The sequence below is a fragment of the Chiloscyllium plagiosum genome, unplaced genomic scaffold, assembly GCF_037043375.1.
Source record: "Chiloscyllium plagiosum isolate Xiang-an unplaced genomic scaffold, Cpla_swu_hap1 HiC_scaffold_13, whole genome shotgun sequence".
NCBI lineage: Eukaryota > Metazoa > Chordata > Chondrichthyes > Orectolobiformes > Hemiscylliidae > Chiloscyllium > Chiloscyllium plagiosum.
This window is the reverse complement of record NW_028270151.1, coordinates 54,640,728-54,668,710: the sequence shown is the minus strand read 5'-3', so window position 1 is coordinate 54,668,710 and position 27,983 is coordinate 54,640,728. Positions and strand designations below refer to the sequence as shown.

General features: G+C 40.4%; 1 protein-coding gene across 1 annotated transcript; it reads right to left on the bottom strand.

The window, feature by feature from the left end:
* Positions 1-13: 13 nt before the first annotated feature.
* Positions 14-27,440, bottom strand: LOC122555897 (serpin I2-like). The gene is made up of 9 exons (XM_043702159.2): positions 27,309-27,440; positions 26,592-26,849; positions 26,183-26,413; positions 17,672-17,866; positions 13,481-13,673; positions 9,401-9,498; positions 1,346-1,432; positions 699-785; positions 14-115 (listed from the first exon to the last, which is right to left on the bottom strand). The coding sequence occupies exons 1-9, from the start codon at positions 27,322-27,324 to the stop codon at positions 39-41; spliced, it is 1,242 nt and encodes a 413-aa protein (XP_043558094.2). The 5' UTR covers positions 27,325-27,440; the 3' UTR covers positions 14-38.
* Between the last annotated feature and the right edge of the window lie 543 nt (positions 27,441-27,983).

Here is a 27,983-nt window from a genome sequence, read left to right as displayed (position 1 = left end):
AAATTCAATGGTATTAGTTTACACTGCGTGCTTTTATTTTACAGAGCATCCTTATCTCTCCCATAGGAATTCACCGCCTCAGGATCCATTACTCTTCCCATGAATAATATTGCACCTGAAAATCAAAAATATTCAAGTTAAAGCAAAAAAAATGGTGGAATATCTATTAGCAATGACAACTGGCTGATTGCACAGAATTTATACTACTATATTAGGCTGAACACTATTGAATGACATCTGTTATTCTGTATCATGTCTTTAAACTTCTTTTGATATCTTCCAAGATGCATCAGGGAAAGCAGGATGTAACCTTAATGGCTTGACTTATGATCATACTTGAAATAAAGATCTGTTTGTCAAAACCCAAGGTATTTCAACAAATATTTACATTCTCTAAACAAAACAAAATAGTTACACCATTATGCACCATGTCTGTTTTGGAATAACTTATTTTTTTTCCAGACTGTTATCAAAAACTAGATTCTCAATTTTACATTAAAAAACATAAAGTACTGGAGAAACCCAGCAAGTTTGGTAGTATGTGGGGTCAGAAAAACAAAGTTAACATTTGCTTCTAATGACTTCTTGATTTCAGTACAAGCAGAATGAATTTACATGGCTTAGTAACTGAAAAAATAAATTCTCAAAAATTATCCAACAACAATATGTAGAAACAAATTAAAGCAAAAGAACTTTACCTGTCAGGTTGCTATGTATAACAAAAACAAATGGACGATTTGCTATAAATTGATGTCGAGGAAGACTCATGATTGTTGCTGTCATGCCTGCACAGAAAGATCCAATATCAAAAGAATTACGTCAAAATCATATTTTGCACATTTGGAAAATATAGAACAGAAGTATCTAAAATAGGTATATATTGTGAATACCAAAACTTCAAAAATTAAATTTCTTCCCTTCTTATTAATAACAAGTGTAGGGATCAGCCTTGTCTTAGTGACATAATTTTAGCTTTTGTAAAGGAAATAGAGGATAACATTTTTAAGCAACTTGAAAGATGCAGTTACTGGTGTTGGTGAATTCAATTATCTTACTATAAACTGGGAAAGTAGTAGGATACTAGGGAAGTAAAGGAAGTTTTTTTTAAAAAATATGCACAAGAGAACTTTCTTGGCCAATGTGCTTCAGAAGAAAGAATGTCGTATCTAGTTGTATAAAAGAGACTACAACTGGAGGTGAGATAATTTCAAGTATTTTTCAGTTCTAGTTATTAAATCTTTGTCTATAGACAATATTCATTTTATTAAAAAGCAGAGAAGAAAACCAACTAAGGTACATGCATTAAAAATAAAATTGATATAGATTCAATCAAACAATGATAAACCTGTTGAAGCTGCTCCTTCACTCCCTTCTTCATTTACTTCAATAACTGCTTGATGGACTGCTTGAGAAATGTACAAGTCAGGCGAATCTATTGAAAAGAACAATTACAAAACTTCATAATTAATTCCAACAGAATTCTAATTATTCTTGATTATTTTAAGGGATCGTTCTATTGTTCATGTTTGGACTTAGCAGTTACTGATTTTCTGATAGTCATAACATCTTAATTAGTTAAGATTTATTTGCGCTTTTTATGGATCAGACCAAACTCCCTTCAAAGAATAGCCTCAACCCTAACTGTTACCTTATTTAAAGGCAAGCGTAAGTTGCTGTAATTCAATTGGTTACCCTACTTAGCTTTGAGAAAATACAATTTATTCTTACCCTATAGTTGAAATACAAGCAAAAGAAGAAGAATTGGTTTAACTTTAACCTTATTGGAAAACTTAACAGAATAATATATTGTTTAACTACTGAACAGCAACTCATCCGATATAGTAACATGCCATAAACACACTCTTGGCATGGTGAATTCAGTAAAATAGTTTGTCTCATATGCAATGTTTCTCCACTGCAGGAGAAAAGAACAGCAAGAGAAAACCCAAGTAGGAAAAGAGGTCTGGCAGCTTCTATAATGAACTTTAAAACCCCAACAATTATTGAAGCTAAACTAAAACCCCAGCTCTATGGGAGCCTAACTCCACCCATTCATGCTGCTTCTATTGTTCTAATTTTTAAAAAAGACGCATGTTTACTTTATTGGTTTTGAACCTATTGGCTACCTATGGCTTAAAACCTCTCTTCAAAAAAAAGGACAAAATACACCTCCCAAAACCATAACATCATCACATGCTTGAATGAATTGTTGTTTAAAAAGATGACACCTGCCAAATGTAGAAAATAGCATGGCTGTAAGTGTGCTACTGTTCTGTAACACAAATTTGTAGAGTCTGACCCAAGGTTAATTCTCCAGTGACCAAGTATGGGGGTGGAATTGTATAGTGGCAACTACTTGTTACCCTCACCAATGAATGAGCTTCCTGAATTCAGCTCAAATTAGCTCGTTAAGCGATTACCAGCAAACTTCACAGCAAAGGCAAGATTTTGACGTTGTATTTTTCCCTCACCAAAAAGTGTCATCCAATCAAAGGCTGGCAGCTTCTGGGACATAGGAATTGTCACTGAAGACCTACACCTCAAGGAGGTCTACAGCAAGAAAGTAAGACCTTTGCTATCAGACTTGTGAATGTGGATCACATGGAGTGGAGTTCAAAGACAAGAGACACTTCAAAGACAAAGGAGAGTTCTTCATGATCACCCTCTTTGACCCTCACTGCCCTTGATTTCCTGCCAACTGAGGCAGATGGAGGCATCTCCACTCTCCCCACAACTCGGAAGGCAAGCCATTCTTGTTTCCCAGTCAGAAACCAGCAACTGTTGCTGTCTGCCTGGAAGACAGGTACTCAGTCTATTATCAAGTTGTTGATAATAGTACTTCACATAAAGTGAACAACAAACTTTTTACACACAACAAATTAAGACAAACACACAAATGCAAATACTCATATCAATATCAAATCTGTGACTAAAATTTTTACAAACATTTAAAAAGTTGATTTTTACTCTGGTAATGTATTTGAAGGGTTGACATTTGTATTGACACAGTTTGCTTTACATAGAACAATATCAGAATCATCTCACTCCTACAATGGGAAGCAATCCAAATTAATCATTTATCTCAATTTGATAGAAATGTTTTTCTGGCTTGTACCATTGGAACTGTGTGCCCAATTGACACTGAAATGAGTATTTGCATTCTGTGTTTTTCTTGATATAGTATGTGTAAAAACTTTATTTTTCATTTCACATGAAATGCTATTATCAACAACTTGATAAAATACTTCACACGTTTAAAAGAGACAATAGTAATTTACAATGGTTTATTGGAAAGGGCATCCTCTCCACATACTATACCGTTATACAAACTCTGACAGAATAAGGGAAAATGGTGAAATGTCATTTCTGCTGCCAGGCCTGATTACTGAGTAGCCTCCCAGCAACAACTTCAGAATGGAGAGTGGGATTCCTTCTGGGATAATTTCAGGTGAAAGTGTGAGCTATTGAAGGCACTGCCTTGTGGTTACACATCAACCTGGCACAGAGACTCCAGGAAAACCACATACTTCTTTCCAAGTGGTCAACTTGTCAGGCCCTGCCTGACCTTCCATTGAGAAAACCAGAATGAAGTAACATCCAACTAGTGCAGGGAACCAGGGTCGAGTCTTTCAAATCTACACATTTATGGGAACAAAGAGGGGAGTTGCCAAGGGCGGCATGGTGACTCAGTTGGGGTGGCATGGTGGCACAGTGGTTAGCACTGCTGCCTCACAGGACCACGGTTGCAGGTTCGATTCCAGCCTTGGGCGACTGTCTGTGTGGAGTTTGTACGTTCTCCCCGTGTCTGCGTTGGTTTTCTCTGGGTACTCCAGTTTCCTCCCACATTCCAAAGATGTGCAGGTCAGGTGAATTGGCCATGCTAAATTGCCCATAGTTGTTAGGAGCATTAGTCAGAGGGGGGAGGGTTACCCTTCGGAGTGTCGTTGTGGACTTGTTGGGCCGAAGGGCCTGTTTCCACACTGTAGGGAATCTAATCTAAAGGGAGTTAAAATAAACTCAAAGAACTGCACATGCTGGAAATCTAAAGCAAAAGCAGAGTGGGGAAGAAACACAGCAGGCCTGGCAGCATTAGTAGAGAGAAAATAAAGTCAACACTGTTTTGTCTGCAGATGGTGCCAGATCTTCTGTGTTTCTCCAGCACTTGCTGTTTTGTGCCAAGGCACAGACTTGCATCCCTGAAAACCTAAGGTTGATTTGCACATGAGGTTTATGAAAAATAATGATTGCTTAAGACAACATCATAGCACAACTTATATGAAACTGACTTTTGCATGGACAAAGGGGCTTTGATTTACAGCTGGCAGACAGTTCTTATTCCAGTGTATGTGGGAGTTACACCTGGGAGCCCTGTGGAATCCTCTTACACAATGAAACGGGACATCACAGTAAGGGGGCTGACTGACTCTCTGGAGGCATACATGTGGATTTCACATCCAGCCTCAGGCAAACGTGTTTGTCCTCACTCGTCAAGACTGATAGCCTTGGCCATAACCTTATTAACTGCCTCCTGTTCCATTATCATGCTTCCCCTACCTACTAACATGGGCATGTGAATCCAACAATGAGAACAAAGCAAAGTCCTTCTGCCTAAATCCCTATTCATTAACATATTGTTATAAAGATGTGGGTGTATTTTTGAATTAAAAGCAGCAGAACTGCCTGACACAGCACCAAGTGTTCTCAATAAGGCAACAATGTAACACTTGGTCAAACAACTCGATTAGCTTGTTGCCTGGAGACAAAAACAAATTCGAATTCAGCCAATCAGTTTAAACTATACCCCAAGAAATATCAGATTCCAATCCAATTTGAATTTGGTATATTGACAATCTTAAACAATAATGACAAAATCCGATGCTTTGGGGGTATAAGACCGAGGAAAATTGAACAGTTGAGAGGAGAACTGACATGTCTAGCATGTAAACAGACTGCCTGAAAATAGCTCTCTTAGAAAGGTACCTTCTCGATCAGTAACCTATGACACAGAAATTCCTAAGAAGAAAAGAAAACACAGGAAGATCCGAATAGAAGAACAAAAGCTACTTGGTTTTGAGATAAGAAGTGTGGTTTTGTAAATTTTTGTAGTTATCGGACTAATATTACAGAAGAGAAGGTAAAAAATAGGTTAGAGGAAGAAATTGTAAATACAGAGGAACCTCGATTATCCGAATACAATTATCCGAAAATTGGATTATCCGAAGATCTCGAGGTCCCAATAGAAACATTACATCAAAGACATATTTCCAACACTGATTGTGTCTTTTGTTTACATTTATTAAACAGGCACCATCTCCAAATGACTGTCTGCCCGCCCTTTCTCTCTCCCCACATTTTCCCTGGAGTTCTACAGAGGGGTGTACCCTAAACCCCCTTCCCCAGATAATCTGACCAACATTGTCCTGTACAGGGCAGAGGTGGAACCTGTCAAAAAGCTGCAGTGAGAAGTTGTGTGTGTGGCTGTGGCTGTGTGTGTGCGTATGCGCGCTATTTGGAGACTTACCCCAGAAAGGCAGCAGCAGCAGTCTTATTCTTGGTGTTCAGTACGACTGCCTTGGAGAGGGGGTAGTGCTGAACAGGGAAGAGGGCCGGCCAGGGGGTGTTGCTGGACAGGGTTTGGGGGCGGGGGACAGTGCTGGGGGGCGGGAGGGCAGGGGGCGGTGTTGGATGGGGTTGGGGGTGGTGCCAGGGGATGGCGTTGGCCGGGGTTGTGGGCGGGAGGTGGTAGTGGATGGGGTTGGGGGCGGTGCTGGGGGGCGCAGGGGACGATGTTGGATGGGGTTGGGGGTGGGGGGGTGGCGCCGGGGGGGCAGGGGGCGGTGTTGACCGGGGTTGGGGGTGGGAGGTGGTGGTGGATGGGGTTGGGGGTGGGGAGTGGTATTGGCCAGGGTTGGAGGTGGGAGGCGGTGGTGGACTGGGTTGGGGGTGGTGCCGGGGGGAGCAGGGGCAGTGTTGGACGGGATTGGGGGGCAAGGGGGCGGTGCCGGGGGTGGCAGGGAACGGTGTTGGATGGGGTGGGAGCGGGAGGCGGTGTTGGAGGGCGGGGGTCGGTGTTGGGGACGGGGCCTTGCGCGCTGTGATGCTGCCTTACCTCCTGAACAAGGAGCAGACTTTAAAAACTCTTGAGCCCCAGAGGAAAGGCATTTAATCGATAACCGAATAATCAATTATCTGAACGAAATAGTGCCCACCCATCATGTTCGGGTAATCAAGGTTCCCCGAATTAACTATTTTAACCAATTAGTGTGTTGTTTCATAGACAGAGTATTTGATCTGTTGGTTTTCAGCTTCTCAGATCAGCACCATACTTAATATATATTCAATTCAAGATTTAAGTCCTCACTTAAATTGATGTTCCTTAAACTTATGACTTCAAAGAGAAATTTTGAGTGAGCATTATTTACCCATAGGAATCAAAATCCCCTGTAGTGGTGAGTTAATTATTCTGTTATACTTTAAGAAATAAAGTTGCTAATTTTTACTTTAAATAGTTCTTGTCCACTCGAATTTTTACAGATTACTGCACGGGATAAATCTTTTCTGTGTTGCTGTTTTTAAATTTTGCAGGAGTGTTTACCCCATGTTGTAACAATATGACAATGACGAATACGATAACCAGTTCTGGTAACCATTCGCTGATTGTCATAGGTAATCGGCAGTCATCGGACACTGTAAAATTGAAATTACCTGTCTTAGACAATGTAATGGCAATCAGCTATGTGACTTGTCGACCTCTGTATTATTCCTATAAAACATCCTGCCTTTGTGTGTAGAGCAGAGATTTGTTGAGAAGTGACACCACAAGTCAACTACATGACTCCTATGATGTCATTGAGAATCTCTCGCTGGCTGTCCAATTATAAAACATCTACCGTTGTACTGAAACTTGTGTCGTCTGAATTTGTGGAAAAAATACTACAACAGGCACCCTCTGAAAGTCTCTATTTAAGTCAGAGACTTTGGAGGGTTCCGATGAAATTAAGTTAACACTCAGGAAAAGTTAGACTATTAAATACATGAAGAACTATTCAACAGACACACTCGCAACTACACTTCCCCAGACCCATTACAACCCCCATGCCTTGACCTGACAGTCACTCCCTCTTCCATGGGCCCCAGCAAAACCTGCCTCTTCATCAGATATGTGGAACAGTCCATCTTCAGGAGTGACACCGGCACCATTCCCCACCTTTTCTTCCGCTACATCGATGACTGTATGGCGCCACCTTGTGCTCCCACGAGGAGGCTGAACAGTTCATCAACTTCATGACCACCTTCCATGCTGACCTCAAGTTCACATGAACCATCTCGGTCACCTCCCTTCCCTTCTTGGACCTCTCCATCTCCATCTCCAGCGAACGACTCAACACTGACATCTACTTCAAACCCACTAACTCCCACAGCTACCTGAACTACACCTCGTACCCCCCACTATAAAAATGCTATCCCTTACTCCCAATTCCTCTGTCTCTCCATATCTGGTCCCAGGAGGAGCAATTCCACCCCAGACCATCCCAGATGGCCTCCTACTTCAAGGACCACAATTTCCCCTCTCATGTGGTCAACAATGGCCTCCAGCATATCTCCTCCACTTCACACACCTCTGTCCTTGAACCCCACCCCTCGAACTGCATCATGTATAGAACCCCCCGGTCCTCACCTTCCATCCTAATCTCCAAATTCAATGCATCATCCTCTGCCACTTCCGCCGCCTACAAAACAGACCCCACCACCAGAGATATATGTCCCTCCCTACCCCTATCAGCACTCCACAGAGACCATTCCCTCCACGACTCCCGCATTAGGTCCACTCCCCCCCACCAACCCACCCTCCACTCACAGCACCTTCCCTTACCACCGCAAGTAGTGTAAAACCTGCACCCACATCTCCACCTCACGTCCATCCAAGGCCCCAAAGGATCCTTCCACATCCGGCAGAGATTTCCCTGCACATTCAAAAACCTCATCTACTGTGTCCATTGTTCTCGATGTGGTCTCCTTTACATTAGGGAGACAGGGTGCCAACTTGCAGAACGTTTCAGAGAACATCTCCGGAACACATGCAACCAACAACCCCTCCCCCCCTCCCGACCATGTGGCCAAACATTTCAACTCCTCCTCCCACTCTGCCAAGGACATGCAAGCCCTGGGCCTCCTCCACTGCCAAATCCAAACCACCCGACGCCTGGAAGAAGAACACCTCATCTTCTGCCTTGGGACCCTCCAACCACAAGGTATCAATGTTGATTTCACCAGTATCCTCATCTCCACCCCCCCCCCACCTCATCCCAGATCCAACCTTTCAACTCAGCACCGCCCTCTTGAACTGTCTCACCTGTCCATCTTTCATCGCACATATCCGCTTCAACCTATCACCATCACTCCTCACCTGCGTCTACCTATCACCTTCCCCCCAGCCCCACCCCCCCCTCCAATTATCTCCCAGCCCTCTTCCCCTACCACATTACTGATGAAGGGCTTATGCCTGAAATGTCAACTTTCCTGCTCCTTGTATGCTACCTGACCCGCTGTGCTTTTCCAGTACCACACTTTTTGACTCTGATCTCCAGCATCTGCAGTCCTCACTATCTCTAGCCTCTTCCAACCTCTATCACTGGACCCAGTCTGACATCCTAGCACCCTTTCTGTACTTGGAAAGAATTGCCAGCATGGAAGTACGGCTCCATACTGCTGTGAAAGCCCCACATGGAATATCCTCTCTGAAGTGCAGAGTTTCCTCCTTTCTTAAAATAAAAGGCTAGTGTGGGAACCTGTGTGAGATTGCCACGCCCTGGCAACGCAACCCCTATGGTATTCGCATTTGTGCACAGCACCATTTTTTATAATATCAAGTTCCCTTTTCAGAGCCTCAGTCACATCATGAGAAAACTGCACGCATATCCTTTATAGAATTCAATCAATTCTTTTTAACAGATGGAAAATAGTACAACCATGCACATAATTTTCTAAGTCAATTATGTGTGGCACTGGAACAAGTGGGACTGTTGAAATGTCAACTCTCCTGCTCCGCAGATATTGCTTCACCTGCTGTGCCTTTTCTAGCACCACACTTTATCGACTCTGACTTCTCCTGCATCTGCAGTCCTCACGATCTCCAACATAACTTTCTAAGGTATATTCCTGGTGGGCATGGATCCTTTGAAAAGGCACCAAAATTTTAATTGAGATAAATTCCCAGTTAAAAGGCTGTGTCATTTTAATATTAAGCCCAACCTTTTTGTTTTGCACATATCTCTTCCATAAGTTACAAGTGACACAGTGAGATTTATAAATGATATGCACAAATTGTCAATATGTGTTAATCTCAGAATTCAGTCTTGGTAATCTGAGCTGGGAATTAGTGAAACCCTAATAGTTATACCTGTGATTCCAGAAAGGTCACATTCATTTCCAAATATTTCTGTGACATTGAGGACTCCAAACGATTCTTTCAAATCTACCGTCTGTTGGATTGTAAATCTACAAATAATAGTGAAAAAATACAATGTTTAGCAAATTACACAAGATATCAGTGCAGTGGAACAGTTGAAATAATGCACCACTTCAAGCCAGCAACTGCCTTTCAGAATTGCAGTGTGGGAAGAATTGCTCCTGAAATGGCCAAGTTGGCACTTCGATTTGACAGGGACCTGGAGATGCTGGTGGATGGGGTGGTGGACAGAAGGGCCATCCTCTTTCCTCAGGAAGACTAGAGGGAAGCATGGTATCAAACACAGCCAGCTTGGTCAGAGTGCCACCTGACCAGTGCTAATGACCTTTTGCACTGTACAAAAGCAATTGTCACATCTTCTCACTGCTAACTCACATTCACACTAACTCTATTATTTCAAACACCTCCCACCAAGGATCACGGTCTGCTACTTTCTTTATAACCATAATGTGGAGGTGCCAATGGTGGACTGGTGTGGACAAAGTTAAAACTCCACACAACACCAGGTTATAGTCCAACAGGTTTATTTGGAAGCACTAGCTTTCAGAACACTGCTCCTTCATCAGGTAACTGGAAGGTGCAACTCTCTGAAAGCTGGTACTTCCAAATAAACCTATTGGACTATAATCTGGTGTTGTGTGATTTTTAACTTTCATTACAGCGTGCATCATCTTCCCTCAATGGCTCTCACTTATACTATCCCCCAAACTATTAAGAATTCCTGCCACAATCATGCAGAGAGAGTCAGGTTAGGTGGTGGTCTGTCCAATATTGATCTCCTCGCTCCCTATGAAGAGACAATCCTTGAGCTTGTAGGAGAGGACATAGACAGCTGCAGCAATCAAGTAAGAGTAATTGTCAAGTCCTGCTATGCTCTCCCATCACTAGCACCGTGTGTACATTCTTAACATGCCCAAGTCTCTGCCTCTATTTCACAACTCATTCCCTCTCTTATCCTCTATTTTCTGAAAGCATCATCGGCTTTAAGCTGTCTCTGTCATGAACAAGGCAATTCTTCCAGCCAACAATCCCTCCTTCACTTCTGAAGAAGACACAGACCACAAAGGAAGTATCAACAAGGCTGTCTCCTGCAACTCGATCAACTCAGATGCTGTAACCTTGGTGCATACGTTTGTTCGATAAGAGTTAGGAGCACATTTTGGTGAGCACGTCACTGTCACATCTTCAAAGCTGTCCAAGGAAAGAACACCTTAAGTCGGTGGCACTCTCTGGACTGCCAGAGACAAGCACCTATGCAACCCAGGCAGAGTAGTTAGCTTTAATAACATCATTGAAATACACAAACTGATAAAGGAGCAGCAGTCACTTTTGTCAGAGATTCTTGGCACACTGGATCAAAGGTTCAAGGAGGCTATTAATGCCAGTTATACCATGCTGGCCCTGGCATACATGCATACAGTTGTCTCCATGGACATATGTGTAGCTGCCATGGAGAGCCAGGGCCAGCCCACTTAGTGACCATCAGTAATGTGCACATACTTCCTCTCCATTCCTTAAGCCATTGGTGCTTAGCAGGAGCAGCAAGACCACAAGGTGAAGGAGGAGGCTTGACCACAATACAGGTTCCCTTCCTCACATGGAGGCAGTACAGTGCCTATAGTAAGCAAGCCAGAAGTGGAACCACATACAGGGGCTGTCACATCCACTCTGCCTGTGTCCCTCATTCAGTAGCCACCCCCAGCCCTATTCCTCCATTCTCCCCTAAAACTCAACCCTTGAAAGTTCAAGCCAATGAAGGAGAGCCTGCATCCAGCCAGGCTACACTCAGCATGTCTGGCTTCAAGCCACAACTGCCCTGGGGTCATCACACAAATCTTCAAAGCCAACAGGCACACTATTGAAATGGCTCCCCCCACCCCAGATGCAAACCCCAGGGTGCACCTGGATATAGTTAGAGAGAAAGAAAAAGGCAAAACCTTCTAATGACACATTGATGGATGAAACTTCATTATAATTAGAATAACACATTTGTGAATTTATATTCATTTTCCATTATCAACTGAGTAATCATTTTAGCGATAGCGATAGCTAAAATGAGGGTAGCCATTCTTTGTACCACACGGTAGTTTAACCTTTCTGAACAATTGCTATCCTTTCATTAGCACTTACATTAGCATGAAACTTTGTCGTGAAGAAAGGACAAATCTGTAAATTCTGGCCTCTGCATCGATACATTTACAGTGAATGAATGATAACTTCAGCTAATTCACTTCTATTGAATGTAGTTGTCATGTTGGATGGAGCATGGTTTTCATTTGCATATCATGGTTCATGGAAAGAACTGTGTAGAAGTGCAACTCTCTTCAAACTGATGTAAATTTGTTTTTTGAGGTGAGGAAAGCACAACTAGTTGGCTTTATATTTTCAAAAGAAGCCTTAAACATATCAGAAATTATGCTTGAGTAGTAGGATATCCTTTTGGAAAGTTAAGAGACTTTTTGGTTAGGTCCAGGGATCCCTTTGGAACAGGTATGGAGCCTTTTCGGAGAGATCAAGCAGCCTTTGCGATTATTAAAAGTAGACATGATTATGCATTAAAAGTGAACAAACTAACTCAAACTGTAAAGATGTTCAAGGCATGATGAAGTACTCATCATATCAATAAGTAACTTAAAGAAAAAGATTGCAAGATTTCCAATCTTTGATTGTACTTCCAGCTTTTTCTATTTTTGTTTACAACATTGTAGAAAGCACAAATATATTATCTCTAAAGAAATATATAAACAATATATCTTTTTAATTATTGCTGTGGCATTTAAGAAAAGCAATTGGAAAATGTTAGTAGCATTGTATAGAAACACATAAATTAGACGAGTACCTTTATGTAAATGAATTACACGTTTGGTCCCATATACTAAAATAGACTTTTTAATTAATACAGAAAATCAAAATCTGATTTGCATTTTTATTTAGAAATGCATGTATGTGTTTTTGAGGTTCATTCTCAACTTATACTTAAAAGTAGTTTTTACTTCCAAATAATGTCATTCCTGCAAATTTGATTAGATTCCCTACAGTGCGGAAATAGGCCCTTTGGCCCAACAAGCCCACAGTGACCCTCCGAAGAGCAACCCACCCAAACCCATTCCCCTACATTTACCCCTGACTAATGCACCTAACACTATGGGCAATTTAGCATGGCCAATTCACCTAACCTGCACATCTTTGGACTGTGGGAGGAAATCAGAGCAAACCCATGCAGACACGGGGAGAATGTGAAAACTCCACACAGACAGTTGCCCGAGTCGGGAATTGAACCTGGGTCCCTGGTGCTATGAGGCAGCAGTGCTAACCACTGAACCACCGTGCCATGGTAAGTTGATAAATTATTTAATGAGACAGGTAGCATTCAGCAGTTCTTAGGAGACATTTTCACACAGGCACTTTGATGAGCATTTGTCAGGTTGAAATAAAGTGCAAGAACCCTGACTGCTGTTTGCTTCATTATCTCACAGACACTGTGATCAATTACGGCCCTGGATTAAACTGTGCACAGCACAGATCATTCAATCAAACCTGAGCATTAACTTGATGAATACTTTGGAGGATTATATTGAGAAAAATTCATAAGATTTTCATCACTTCTGAGAAAAAGAAACTAATTTATTTAGATGTTTAATAATACCTGTTTTTAAATTTTATTGCAGTTTGGATAATCAGTGAAAGACTGAATCTCATCAACATACTTAAAAGCAATTCAGAACAAACATGTAAGTCGCTTCTACATAAAGGTAGCAGCTCCAGTTGCAAGCTCATTAGAATAGTTGTATTGTCCACGCAAACATTGCTAATTGGACTTTCATGGCAACAAGCAAACAATTAGCTGCAAAATACATTCATAAGCATATTTAAAACAGCCAATGTACTCTTAAAATCTCCTTCATTTCTGCCAACATAGAGAAGTTCCATTGAAGTTAACTGTTAATAACAATCTAATACTGCTCCAATAATGCCAATATAAGTCAAGAATTCCAAGTTTTGCTCACCAACCTTGGAAGATTAATTTCAATGTCTTCTTCTGCCATTGTGGAAAGCCAGTTATGGATAGTTTGTGGTGTAATAAGTTTCTCCAACTCTATTAAATCAGTTCTTTCTGCTGGTAGTGCAAGGAATATGCTGGCTTCGTCTCCAATATAAGGTACTTCTACAACCTGATAACTGATTTTTCCAGCTGTAAAATAACCTGTAATAAAACAATTGACTGTATAATTACTAGTGACAGGAATGTTACTGAAATCAGATTTCAAAATCTAGAAAGGTACTATAAAAGGAATTTTGTTATTTGTTTCATTAACCAGTGATTAATGAAGATATTTGTAAAAAGAGGAATTCTGTATAGTTCAGTCATGTAAATCTGTTGAGTTCATGTTCTTACTTTTGATCGGTAGTCTCAATGAACCTTGGCTGAATCTTATGATTGTCGTTTGGTGAGTTTCATGGAGCTTTGAGTCCACAAGTCCTAATGACTAGTATTGCATTATTATCCATAACTCACCTCATTAATTATCTACTGCACCCCTATGGCACCCTGTCATCTGATTCTAGCTGGGTTCTACCAATCACCATTGATGGAAGAATTCACCCTGCCCAGATATCCCAGAATAGACTCACATTCCTGACACAAACACATGCTTGCCATGCCATATAAGTGACAAGACTGGCACTATGTTGCAAATACAACTCCACTTCTTACCCTAGTCATTGTTTAACCATGAGTCGAGAGTGTGGTGCTGGATGCTGCCTGATGCCTGACCTGCTGTGCTTTTCCACACCACACTCTCGACTCTAATCTCCAGCATCTGCAGTTCTCACTTGCACCCATTATTTAACCACCAGGCCACACAGCTTATCTATCCTTAGCCACATCCCATTTTATTACTCTCTCACCACATCTCTTTCCACACTGACCCTTCGAAGAGTAACCCATCCAGATCCATTCCCCTGACCCTACTACTCTACATGTATCCCTGACTAATGCACTTAACCTACACATCCATGAAAACTATGGGTAATTTAGCATGGCCAATTCATCTAACCTGCACATCTTTGGATTGTGAGAGGAAACCATACGCAGACATAGGGAGAATGTACATACTTCACACAGACAGTCGCGAGACTGAAATTAAACCAGAGTACCTGGTGTTGTGAGACAGTAGTGCTAACCACTGAGCCACCATGCCGCCCTTAACATCACATCTTCTCACTGCCTGTTCCACTTGTGCACAATGCAGCATGCTTTGATTCTTTTCAGAATATACTGCAAAGTATCATCAGAGCATTACAAGCAGTCGAAACACATCCTATCTGGCCTATTGTCTGCTCTATCTTGTCCAAGCATGGGGAGCATTACACCTGCACTTTGCCATAATTAGGAGTTATATAATGGTGTCATCAGCCATAGTTGCTTTGGATAGCCCTTATACCTCAGTGATCTTTTAAGTGGGAACTTTTAAGTGGAACTTTTAAGACCACTTGCACAATAGCTGAATCAAAACCCTTCCTGTTAATGAACTCTGCATCACGATGGTCCTGTCTCAGTGTTATAGGTGATCAGTCAATGGGGCACTGCAACTGGAGGAAGCTGGTTTTGTTACTGAATCATACCATGTGGGCTACAGCATTAATTTCACCATGGGTAAACAAGTGAACCAGTATGATCTCACACCAACGGCATTGCTCACTGTCTTGATGCATTTGTGGGTGCACAATTGGGAGATGCTTCACAGGTCTCTTGTAGCTCCTTGAAAAGAGCTAGTCACATAGCAGTTCAATGTAGCTGTCACCTTCAGGACTGTCTGGATAGAGTAGGCACCGACATGTTCATTGCTTGGTATTTGTGGGGCACAAATGTTATTTGCCACTTGTCAGTCTAAGCCTCATCTGACGAAGGAGCAACACTCCAAAAGTTTGTGATTTCAAATAAACCTGTTGGACTATAACCTGGTGTCATGTGACTTCTCACCTGGATATTGTCCAGATCTTGTTGCATTTGAACACGGACTGAGGAGTATCTGAGGAGTCACCAATGGTGCTGGACTTCTCACACAATTCTCTAAAATTTCTTGCCATAACCCACATTGCTCATAGTCCTAGAAGATTCTGCCCCTATTTTTTTACCACTGCTACCACAGGAGAATGGGTAAAATGATGTGCTGTATGTTTCAGTGACATTTTATCAGATAAAGAATTCAATGTGCAATTTTTCTCTAGCTCTATTTTACAAACAAAATGGTGATTCTGTTTTGCTTTAAATATCGTCATTGTTGCAAATCATCCTTTATCACCTACTCAAGATATACCTGTAACAATTGTGCTTTTACTGTGAGAAAACTTGCTGCTTAACAGTAGTTAAAACCATCATTGTCTTTCCTATTTTGCTTTTTAGTTTCTGAATAGCAAAAGACCAATATCTGTTAATCACTGATCAAATTTAAAGTGTGATCTCAACATTAGTTTATAAAGAAGCTGGAGTGAATTACACAAGTGAAGGGAATAAGTTAATGACCCAGAATTCCAATATTAAATTTCAATACTATACTGCTGCTTTATCATGTTAACAGTCAGCAACAATAATAAAATAAATTTTTCCATAATGCAATCTTTTCAGATTGTCAATTTGCAAAAAATTTACAAACAAAGATAAAACAGTAACTATTTTTAAAACCAGCAAGTCCAAACATGAGAAATTCCCATCTCAAAAGCTGGTTAAAAGGTGATCAACAACTTATTTCCCAAAGGGAAAAAGATATACTGGGATAAATCTTTGATCGATGACAAATCACATTTATAATAGTAGAGGGACAGTTCTTAAGCATATAATATTAATATTGTTGCTAAATCACATAATTCAAATGCTGAGACACAAATTGAAAACACAACTAAAACTTTTAAAATGATTTAGACATAAAGATATATAGTCATTCCTACTGTAACATTACTTAAGTCTTGTTTAGTTCATTACTTTTTCAATAAGGGAAAGTAATAATATTATCTACAAGTTGACAAAGCTCTGTACCAGTGCCAGTAAATGTCTCAGGAGAAACAACAATTGAGACCAGGTGTGATGGGGGAGTTTCATGTGCCTGGCATTTATTTAGATAAATGCAATGTTATACATGTTGGTCGAGCTGATGATTTGTTTGGAGTATTTAATAATGGAGGGACAGACTACGACTGTGTGGGTAGATTAATGAGATTAATATAAAATAGATGTCAGGAGATTTTCTTTTTGCAATTATAAAGCTTTTAAATAAATTTCTTGCCTGCAGAATGAGTGCAAATTCACTTCAGATTTTCAAAAATAACTGAGTGAGTGCCAAGGGGAGATTGATACCTCTGCATGTAAAAAAGTAGGTAGAATGATGGGGATTGCACATGTGTTTATTGTTATCTCCTGAAATCCATTTATCATTACCATTAGGAATCAGAGAAAATTTCTCAGAATTGGTACTTTTTAGAGAGTCATAGAGCCCTACAGCATGGAGACAGGCTCTTTGGCCCAACCTTGTCCATGCCGACCAAAATGTCCATTTATTCTAACCCCCTTTCTATGCACTTGGCCCATATCCTTCTAAACTTTTCCTACCCATGTATTTGTCCAAATGCCTTTTAAATGTTGCTAATGTACTCGCCTTAACCACTTCTGCTAGCAGCTCATTCCATATGCATAACACCCTGTGTGTTAAAATGTTGCCCCTCAGGTTCCCTTTCATTCTTTCCCCTTCAACCTTAAAGTGATGTCCTCTAGTCCTTGATTCCCCAATCCTGGGGAAAAGACCGAGTGCATTCACCCTATCCATGCCTATCATGTTCTTATACACTTCCAAATGATTCCCCCTCAGTCTCCGACACTCTAAAGAAAAAAGTCCTAGCGTGTCTAACCTCTCCCTATAACTCAGACTGTTAAGTCCTGGCAACATTCTGGTAAATTTCTTCTGCACTTCTTTGTGAACTGGGTTTGTGACAATTTTTTGTCTTTACTGGGAGATTATACAGCTGCTGATAAATGAGGATTACAATGCCTAATGCAACATGTCTAACAATTGATCTTTTCCCATCTCTTTTTCCTTGTATAGTCATAGGTAATATTGAAACAAAGAAGTAAACTTTCATCACAAAGTCTTGTCTCTTATTCCAGATAACTGACCTTCGATAAAATGTGTATTTTTTTAAAGCACTTACCAAATCTGCTCATTACTTGTTGGTACATCATTGGTACATCAAAAACAGAGCCATCTTCCTTGAAAAATTTCACCAGTCTGGTATTTGCTGAATTGAATTTATGTTTCCATGTCCCCTTGAAATAAATGGCATTCACAAAAACCATCTTTGTCAAAGAGTTGAAAGATTGATTTGTCACCAAGTTTTTGATTTTACCTGAAAATAAACAATTTATTTAGGTGACACATCTTAAAATAACAATTAAGATTTCAATTGCATGTTATGATGACAATACATGTTATGAGTTTCTCGAGATAAATATTACATAGAAATTAGAACATAGAAGAATACAGCGCAGTACAGGCCCTTCAACCCTCGATGTTGCGCCGATCCAAGCCCACCTAACCTACACTAGCCCACTATCCTCCATATGCCTATCCAATGCCCGCTTAAATGCCCATAATGAGGGAGAGTCCACCACTGCTACTGGCAGGGCATTCCATGAACTCACGACTCGCTGAATAAAGAACCTACTTCTAACATCTGTCCTATACCTACCCCCCCTTAATTTAAAGCTATGCCCCCTTGTAATAGCTGACTCCATACGTGGAAAAAGATTCTCACTGTCAACCCTATCTAAACCCATAATCATCTTGTACACCTCTATCAAGTCACCCCTAAACCTTCTTTTCTCCAATGAAAACAACCCCAAGTGCCTCAGCCTTTCCTCATACGATCTTCCTACCATACCAGGCAACATCCTGGTAAACCTCCGCTGCACCCGTTCCAGTGCCTCCACATCCTTCCTATAGTATGGCGACCAAAACTGCACATAATACTCCAGATGTGGCCGCACCAGAGTCTTATACAACTGCAACATGACCTCAGGACTCCGGAACTCAATTCCTCTACCAATAAAAGCCAGTACGCCATATGCCTTCTTCACCGCACTATTTACCTGGGTGGCAACTTTCAAAGATCTGTGTACATGGACACCAAGATCCCTCTGCTCATCCACCCTACCAAGTATCCGACCATTAGCCCAGTACCCCATCTTTTTGTTACTCTTACCAAAGTGAATCACCTCAGACTTAGCTACATTGAACTCCATTTGCCACCTTTCTGCCCAGCTCTGCAGCTTATCTATATCCCGCTGTAACCTGCCACATCCTTCCTCACTGTCTACAACTCCTCCGACTTTCGTATCATCCGCAAACTTGCTCACCCAACCTTCTAACCCCTCCTCCAGGTCATTTATAAAAATGACAAACAGCAAATCAAAGCCATCAGCATCAGCCTCCCCAGTCTTGTCATAGGTTCCATCCTCCTTCCTAGTTACTGAACCAAATAATTTGCAACCTTCATGTTCTAACTGGTGTTGAGCTGACTTTCTGAACTTATAATCACTCAATCACAAGACTATCTATTTTTATCCACCTATATTATACATTTGTGTCTTAGCTTAACTGCTTCTGAAAGATGTGCAGATTAGGTGAACTGGCCATGCTAAACTGCCCCATAGTGTTCAGAAATGTGATGGCTAGATGCATTAGTCAGGGTTAAATGTAGAGTCATAGAGTGAGGGAATGTGTCTAGGGGGGGTTGATGTGGACTTATTGGGCCAAATGGCCTGTTTCCACACTATGATTCTATGCCTTTGACACCCTCTGAATTGACCATTCCATCCCTCCCATTATCAATCCGTCATAATTCTCAACTCATCCAAATTTCTTCTACAAATCCAAACCCAAGCTTAGTTAGCTTCAGTTATCGGCCCTGTTCTCTTTAACCTACACTGGCTCCCAGTGCTTCAAGTTTAGAATCCTCACTCACATTTTTTTTAAGAAATGGGCAGAAAAAAACTGGCTTTTTCTACATCCCATGAAAGTTTAAAACAAATACCTTCCATAATCTTGTCTTTCCCTATCTCTATAATTTTCTCCAATCCCACATCTCACCTGCTCTCTGTTCCTATGGTAACTCCTGTTATGAATTCTCCTATTCTTTGATTGCTAGTTGTGCCTCAGCCAACCAAACCCCATGTTCCATAATTTCTGCTCCGAACCTGTTCCTCTTGTCATCTTCCACTCCTCCTTTAAGCCTGCCCTTTAAGGATGATCAGCCATGATCATACTGAATGGTGGTGCAGGCTCGAATGTCAGAATGGCCTACTCCTGCACCTATTGTCTATTGACCAAAACTGTTGATTTCCATTCTTTAGTTTGGCATCTACTTTTATGATTATATCTCTGTGAAGCACTTTGTGATTAAATTGTGTTATTGACATTACAACAAATTATTTCACTGGCACACTGTACTTGGGGAAGAGTAAATTCAAAACTTATCTGTTAGCAAGTAAACAATCAATGAACGATATATTCAATCTGGATTTATCTGGTGCAAGTAATTAGCTTTGATTAATTTAAACGAAATTCAGATTTTTTTTAATGCAATAACAAATGGAGTCAAAACTGGACCTGTGTAGACACTTGGGAGACTTTAGAAAGCTTTCCAAAGCATTTCATCAATGGAATGTTACACTTGTCATTTCTATGTTCATTGTAGTTGATTCATTGCTATTATTAACTAAAACTTCCATTATTATTGTCCAGCAACTGTTCAGAACATAAAAGAAGAATTCGATGGACTAGGTTTTTCTCAGCTAACCATTCCTTTGTTCCCAAATACAAATTTATTGCTGTTGTATTGTTAATTTGTAGTGTGTATAACTTTCAATATCCCTGTAATATCAAACTGCATTTATTTCTAATGTTATTGCAGAGACTCAATGCTAGATTTGGCTCTCCTTAGCAATAGCCAACTTCCCCATGGAAACAGCCAGGTGCATATTAACCAGAGTCAGCATGCTATGGAAAACATCGTAGAATCCTTTTATTGTTCAATTCAATTTGCTGCATGCTTTTGATAAACCTGCCTGATGTTTTGTGCCTATTTGCATATTGTGATGAAGTCATTAATGGGCAAAACCACTTGATCATCTTCTGGCTGGGGCTGAGCAGTGCCAATTCTCTGAAAATCTCTGAATACCAAAGACATGGGATATTCCTTCCCCAGCCAGTTATGGAGATGTGTCAGTGACATACACCTCAGATGGTGCCCCCATGTCCAGCTAGTGAACACACAGAGATGAAATTCTGAGCTATTATAGGATACAGGTAAAAGTCTTGACAATTCATCCTCCTGGGGTTCAGTGGCTTCCTACTCAAAGGTGAAGTTGGATTTCAGAGTATGAGAAGTTGACTTCCTCTTACTGGAGGTTTGCTAATGCCAGCATAATAGAAGAGTGAGAATTAGTTCTGTAAGAGGGGAAAAGACACTTGTGCAGTTTAAGAATTAGCACTGGTGGTAATGGTACAGCAATGCAGCACAGGACACCAAAGCTTGCTGAGTTTAGTTGGCCATCAAGGTCTCCCATCACCACAAGTTGTGCTCTTTTCTGGCTAATGCCAGAATCTTCTGTTCATAAGTGAAAAGTCTGATGTCTGCTATCACCACTGCTCAGCCTCCAAACCACCTCTCAGCTCCCTCCAGTTTTGTACCAATTAATGCACTTGTAGGTCCATGTTTCTCATAATACAATAAAGGCGTTGAGTACAGTAGATGTTGATGAAGAGTTGTTTGTGGTCATGAAAAAGCAAGGGAGGTGATGACATGTCCCTAGTGAATGAGTAGGAAACACATGGGCAAGAAGGATAAGGTGGCTGAGAGCCATTCAGTGGACATGATGCCTGCAATAGTGAGGTTTGCTGAGAGGCAGGTCCAGTGGCGGAGTTAGAGTGAGTGATGGTCCTTGTGACCTTGAGGTAGCAGAGAAGAGATGGGGCACTGCTAGACATCCCACCTTAACCCAGACAGACCACTGACCATGGCTGCTATTTAGGTCCAGGATAGCTAAGTGGTCTCCTGTGATTATACACAGGATAAAGAATGGCTCTTCTCCTCTTCACCACCCTGACTACCAACACCTCCAGTTCCTTGTTCACAAAGTGGGATACTTAAAGCCTGTTTCACAGTGTCGTAATAGTTGAACATCACTGTATGAAGGCAGTCCTTGGCTTGCAGCACCTGAAGTGGTGTACAGCTGGGCTTAGAATATGGCACCAGTGACCTGAATGCCCGAAGAACCTGGCAGAGATGAGCACTACTGTATCCCCTGCACACGATTCCTCAGGAAGGGCAGCAAAGAATCTGGTTGTACAATTAATGAGTTGAAGAATATTTGTGTGAGAAGTCACAAACCCCACTTAACAAAGCATTTCAACTGCAAATGAGAAAATCCCACCCCATAATTAGTTTATACAACAAGAATAATTCTGCTCCCAGAATGGTTTATGAACGTGAACACAAATGAACTGATTAGCTCCAAAGCTGAGAAATTTCATTATGAAAAAATACTATCCCAACTTCTCCATCCCCATGTTTTGAGTGTTAAGACTGCATAATTGTGACTGGTTGAACCTAACCATTCTGCAACTTGATCTATAAAAACAAGTTCTCATGTACAATGTAAGTTAACTGTGAAACTGATTTGGTTCTGAATTGTGAAACAAAACTGGCTCAAAGGTAGAAGACAGAGGGTGGTGGTGGAGGGTTGTTTTTCAGACTGGAGGCCTGTTACCAGTGGAGTGCCACAAGGATCGGTGCTGGGTCCTCTACTTTTTGTCATTTACATAAATGATTTGGATGTTAGCATAAGAGGTACAGTTAATAAATTTGCAGATGACACCAAAATTGGAGGTGTAGTGGACAGCGAAGAAGCTTACCTCAGATTACAACAGGATCTTGATCAGATGGGCCAATGGGCTGAGAAGTGGCAGATGGGAGTTTAATTCAGATAAATGCGAGGTGCTGCATTTTGGGAAAGCAAATCTTAGCTGGACTTATACACTTAATGGTAAGGTCCTAGGGAGTGTTGCTGAACAAAGAGACCTTGAAGGGCAGGTTCACAGCTCCTTAAAAGTAGAGTTGCAGGTAAATAGGATAGTGAAGAAGGCATTTGGTATGCTTTCTTTTATTGTTCAGAGGATTGAGTACAGGAGCTGGGAGGTCATGTTGCGGCTGTACAGAACATTGGTTAGGCCACTGTTGGAATATTGCGTGCAATTCTGGTTTCCTTCCTATCGGAAAGATGTTGTGAAACTTGAAAGGGTTCAGAAAAGATTTACAAGGATGTTGCCAGGGTTGGAGGATTTGAGCTACAGGGAAAGACTGAACAGGCTGGGGTTGTTTTCCCTAGAGCGTCGGAGGCTGAGGGGTGCCCTTATAGAGGTTTACAAAATTATGAGGGGCATGGATAGGGTAAATAGACAAAGTATTTTCCTCTGATGTCGGGGAGTCTGGAACTAGGGTGAGAGGGGAAAGATTTAAAAGAGACCTAAGGGGCAACCTTTTTACACAGAGGATGGTACATGTATGGAATGAGCTACCAGAGGAAGTGGTGGAGGCTGGTACAATTGCAACATTTAAGAGGCATTTGAATGGGTATATGAATAGGAAGGGTTTGGAGGGATATGGGCTGGATGTTGGCAGGTGGGACTAGACTGGGTTGGGATATCTGGTTGGCATGGACAGGTTGAACCAAAGGGTCTGTTTCCATGCTGTATATCTCTATGACTCTAAAAGACCTTACTGTTATTTCATGTATCAGATGCTCTCTGATACACTAAGATTTCCAGAAATTTCTCCATTTAAGATTTCCAGCATTGACAGTATTATTCCTTTTTTTTAAAAAAACCATGGTAGACTTATAGAAAAGTATATATGCCAGTAAAATACCACTGTTTTTAAAAGGGTATTTAATGTAAAAGCAAGGATTCAATATTTATTGGTTGCAGAATAGCTGATGCAAAACATCTACTATTTTAAAGAAAAGTTCTGAAATAATTATTCTTGACTGGATGACTCATTATAGCTTCCAGGCAATAACATTTCATTTTTTCTATTCTAGGTGCAATTTGACACCCTTTATTTTTAAAGCACTTTTCAAAACACATTGTGACTTTGCAATTGCTGCAGTTTGTTACGAAACATGTTGTGGAATTTTAGGATAGAATAACTGTTCTTTCCATCATAAGATAATTTTATTTGCACAATTAATGATTACACCTAACCTATGGGAAACACACAGATGTCCCTGGGTCTTGAAGTTTCCGTTTTCTTTTTCGTCAGTTACTTTTCCATGCAGGGATAAACAGGTTTATAAATATATACAGATACAGTTTAAAAGGATTAGGGTCTAATTTACTAAAGCAAGCATAAATGGTAAACTCAAAAGAAATGTTAAAATAAACATTTTACAAAAACAAGACAGAATTTGATGTATTGCAGGTTGTCTTCACTGAACTGGAGAGGTGAGACCACATATTGCTGGAGAAGCCCCTCAGCCAAACCAGGTGAGGAAAAGTTAATCGGATGAAGGGTTCTGTCATTGTGGAATGAAGGGAAGGGTTACAGCGGAGGTTACTGCTGAAAGTCATCCATTTGCCATTGCCTTCACGCCCCCTGCCATGGACAATAAAAGCTGACCCCACCAAAGCCCATGTCCCATGAGTGAATGAAATAAATTTTACCTAATGAAATAAATCTGCCAACCTGTAATTGCCATTCTACCCCTAGGCTCCATTACAAATCTTGGTGGATGCATTGGTCGTGGTGGCATGAGGAAAGGACCTCCATCGTGAAGGAACTCTGTCACAGTGAAGGCCGGATGTTGCCCACGTTTGTGTGTGATGTGCACATGATTCTGCACGGTCTCCCCACAAAGTAACAGGAACTCCTGCTGGTTTGTCAGTTGGAGAGCAAACTGTCCATTGGCCCAACAGAATTCCAGTCCAAGTTAATTTATACCCTAACCTTCACAAAGTTCAACTGCACCAATCTGTGCTTTGGAATGCTGACTTGGATCGCTCTCTGAATGTCCACTGGCTTTCAGACAATAAACCAAATACAGTGTTTTCATCATCCTGAATATTGCATAAAAACATTGTATCTGCATTCCCTTCTCAAAAACATCTACCAGAATTCCACATTACCACCACTAACATTTTTATATTCTATCATAGCATATGATATAATTAGCATTTGTTGTCCATTTTGGATGATGGCTTGGAGTTACACACAGTTGAGACCAGGTAAGGACAGCAGATTTTGTTTATGAAAGGGCATCAGTGAGACAGATGGATTTTTACAAACATCGATGGTCACCATTACTGCGACTAACTATAATACCAGATTTATTAATTGTGCAGTAATTTGTTGCAAGACAAGTGCGCTTTCTGATTAAGTTTCAACAGTGGCTTACTTCTGTATGACTGGTAACTAAGTAGGACCTTAAACTCAGTTTAGGAATGAGGATTGGTGGCAGTAGTATATCTCAAACACAAGCCTGTAACATGTGACTGTGGCAGAGTTTACAGACATTGGATCAGTTCTCTCAACATGCTTGAACACCCATGGCTCACATTTCCATGTTGCGGCAGGGGGTTGCAAGCATCATCAAGACCTGCTTCCTCGCGGACCAGGAGGTTGTATATTGCTAGTTGCTGTCAAATTGCTATCATTGGTAAATTCCTTTCAAATACACAATGGTTCTCAACCCATTGTGAGCTCATCAGTTGATATTTTTGATTTTTGTGTACTGACAAGTGGTCTTACTTAGGCAGTCACTCTTCATGAGGTGGATGTCAAATAAAAACGGCACTACCCACCTGTCAAAGCAAGGCCTGTATAACTTGATCAGTTGTTGCTTTCCTGTAACTTTGGAGACCCCAGATTACCTTCACATCAGATTAGGTCTTTAGGCAGCCAGCTTTAATAGCAAGGGACAGGAGCAGGGCAATTTCTGGTCTGAAGCTCACTAATGGAAAATTACTGGACAGAACTTCAAGGAAGTAGGATCAATGTCATTCTCTAGAGAAGCAGCAATATTCAGGTCCACGACGTGCAGCCCACTAATGTTGGTGCCGGTTCTCATTGATCGGAGAAACTCAGCAGGTCTGGCAGCATCTGTAGAGAAAGAAACAAAGTTAATGTTTCAAATCTGATATGACTTCTTCATTTTGTTCTGAAGAAGTCATATTGGAATTGAAACGTTAACACCGTTTCTTCTGAACAGGTGATGCCAGACCAGCTGAGTTTTTCCAGCAATTTCTGTGATGGATTCAGATTTCCAGCATCTGTAGTAGTTTGTTTTTATTCCTATTATCAGTTTCATCACAAGACCAATTAGGTCTTGGAAGCTCTCTGGCAATGTTCCAAAACCAACATTTTTGAAACAAACATGTTTGAGGCTTGTTCTGTCAGGTCCACATTCAGTCAGAGTTAAACTTTAGATTTCACACTTTCTTTTGACTATTTTCAGACATTTCCTTCCTAATGTTATTGTAGGTTTAATTTTCAAATTCTGTTTAATGCTGTATGACTTATTCAAAACATGAAATGACTTCTTGGAATGGCTTGCCAACAATTCAGAAAATAATGTTATTAGCAGCAAACAAGTGTATTAATACTTACCACTGGTCTGATTAGCTATCCATTTATTGATAATATTGGCAGTAGATACAGAATCTTGAAAGTTCACTTTTCTTACAGCACTATGAAAGAATTCTTGGCAGCTGTGGAGATATTGTTCAGTCAATCGGAATTCATCCTGTATGTAAATTGCATTGGCAAGTTTTAGCGAGTATTGCCTGCTACTACTGGAGAGGATTTTGGATTGCTCTTTCATTAAAGAAAACTCCATCCCTAAAAATTAGAATCATAATTCTTTAGAATTTGGCAGGCAGAGATTAAAAATGCTATCCAATGCTATCAATATGCCATGTACAGGTGAAAAGAAAAACAATATTTTTCTGCAATTGCAAACACTTTTTTTTATGTAGATCACTTTAACCAGCTGGTTTACAGACAGAATTTTACATACCTTCCTGCATTTTATCAAATTGCAGAGCTTTTCTTAACTGTTGCAAAGTGGTCCCTCTTGCACCCAGCTCTATCATCCCGAGGCCTAGGCTGACAGACATTGGTGAACAAATAAGATTCTGACTCTTCTGCATTGACCGAATGGCGTGGTAGAGGTCAACGGCAAATCCTGTAAGCATATCACTAGAAAGAGTATCCAAGCTGCAAATCAGCAGCTTTTCGCAGAGCAACAGTAAAATACAAAACAGCATTCTCATTGCTGTGAAGAAAATAGAAATATACATTTGAAACATGGTTAAGGTGTTACCTATCAGCAGAGAATAATGTTTTGTCACTATATGTTTTACAGCTATTAGGCCAGGTGACTTCTTGTTCTATGAACTTAAAAATAACATCAAATTATATTTTTTAATAAGAAGTTTTTATCTCAGAGAGAAAAGAAAACTTGAGTAGTACTATGCAAATCCTGATGAAGGATAGAAGACACCAGAAGTGACATAAACTGTATTTTCTTTGTACAGTGGTTGACTACGTGGCATATTGTTTTGATTTCAGCTAGTCATAGATCCACTTTAGAATTTGTTTTAGAAATTTGTTACACACTAGATTCACAGTAATAAACACAAACTTTATTGAAACAAAATACTTAGCCATTAAGTGCTTAGCATATTAGATACAGATTTCAAACTTTTCGCATACAAAAATATTTTATACATACGTGAGTCAAAATGCATAATTATCGAATTCTGTAAAATTATTCTGTCCAAAGTGTCCAGAAAACATTCCACAACACTAAAGGCACTATAATCAACCAAGTGTGTAATTGGCAGTAAAGTTGATGGTAATGTTGGTAAAATATTAAACCAAGTAACATGTTTGTATGATTTCAAGGGCATGTATAATGAAAAACCTGAATCCCATTTGTTTAAAGCAGATAAGCTGCAAACAGTAACTGTGATGAAATCAGGACAGTTATTTAATAAACTTGAATGTACCAAAGTAATTGGGTGTAGAATGTTAATACACTTTGCTACCACACCTACACATAATAAAAACCGATAATGTTGTTCATCATATAGTCAAATTAGTACTTTAACTGTTTTCAGAAGTATGTTGGTCGATGATTATGATGATCTAAATCTATCAAGCTGTTGTGGCATTATTAGAAACATACTTTTGTGCTGCTTTAATAATACCATCTTGTTTAGTGGATAATAATACCGTGTTTCTTCTAACCTTTATGAAGTTATCGTCATTATCTAAATTCTATAGCTTCATTTGAACCCTCACAGAAATCCTATCAAGAGACCTTTGCTTGCAACAACCGATGATGGAGCTCAAAGCCATTTAACATATGGAAAGGAATAGTAACTGGAAATCTTGAAATGCAAAA

Coding starts and splice junctions, on each gene's coding strand:
- LOC122555897 (XM_043702159.2), bottom strand. Junction 26,414..26,591: donor ATTTGATAAAATGCAGGAAG/GTATGTAAAATT, acceptor TCTAATTTTTAG/GGATGGAGTTTTCTTTAATG. Junction 13,674..17,671: donor ACAAGTAATGAGCAGATTTG/GTAAGTGCTTTA, acceptor GTTTTATTACAG/GTTATTTTACAGCTGGAAAA.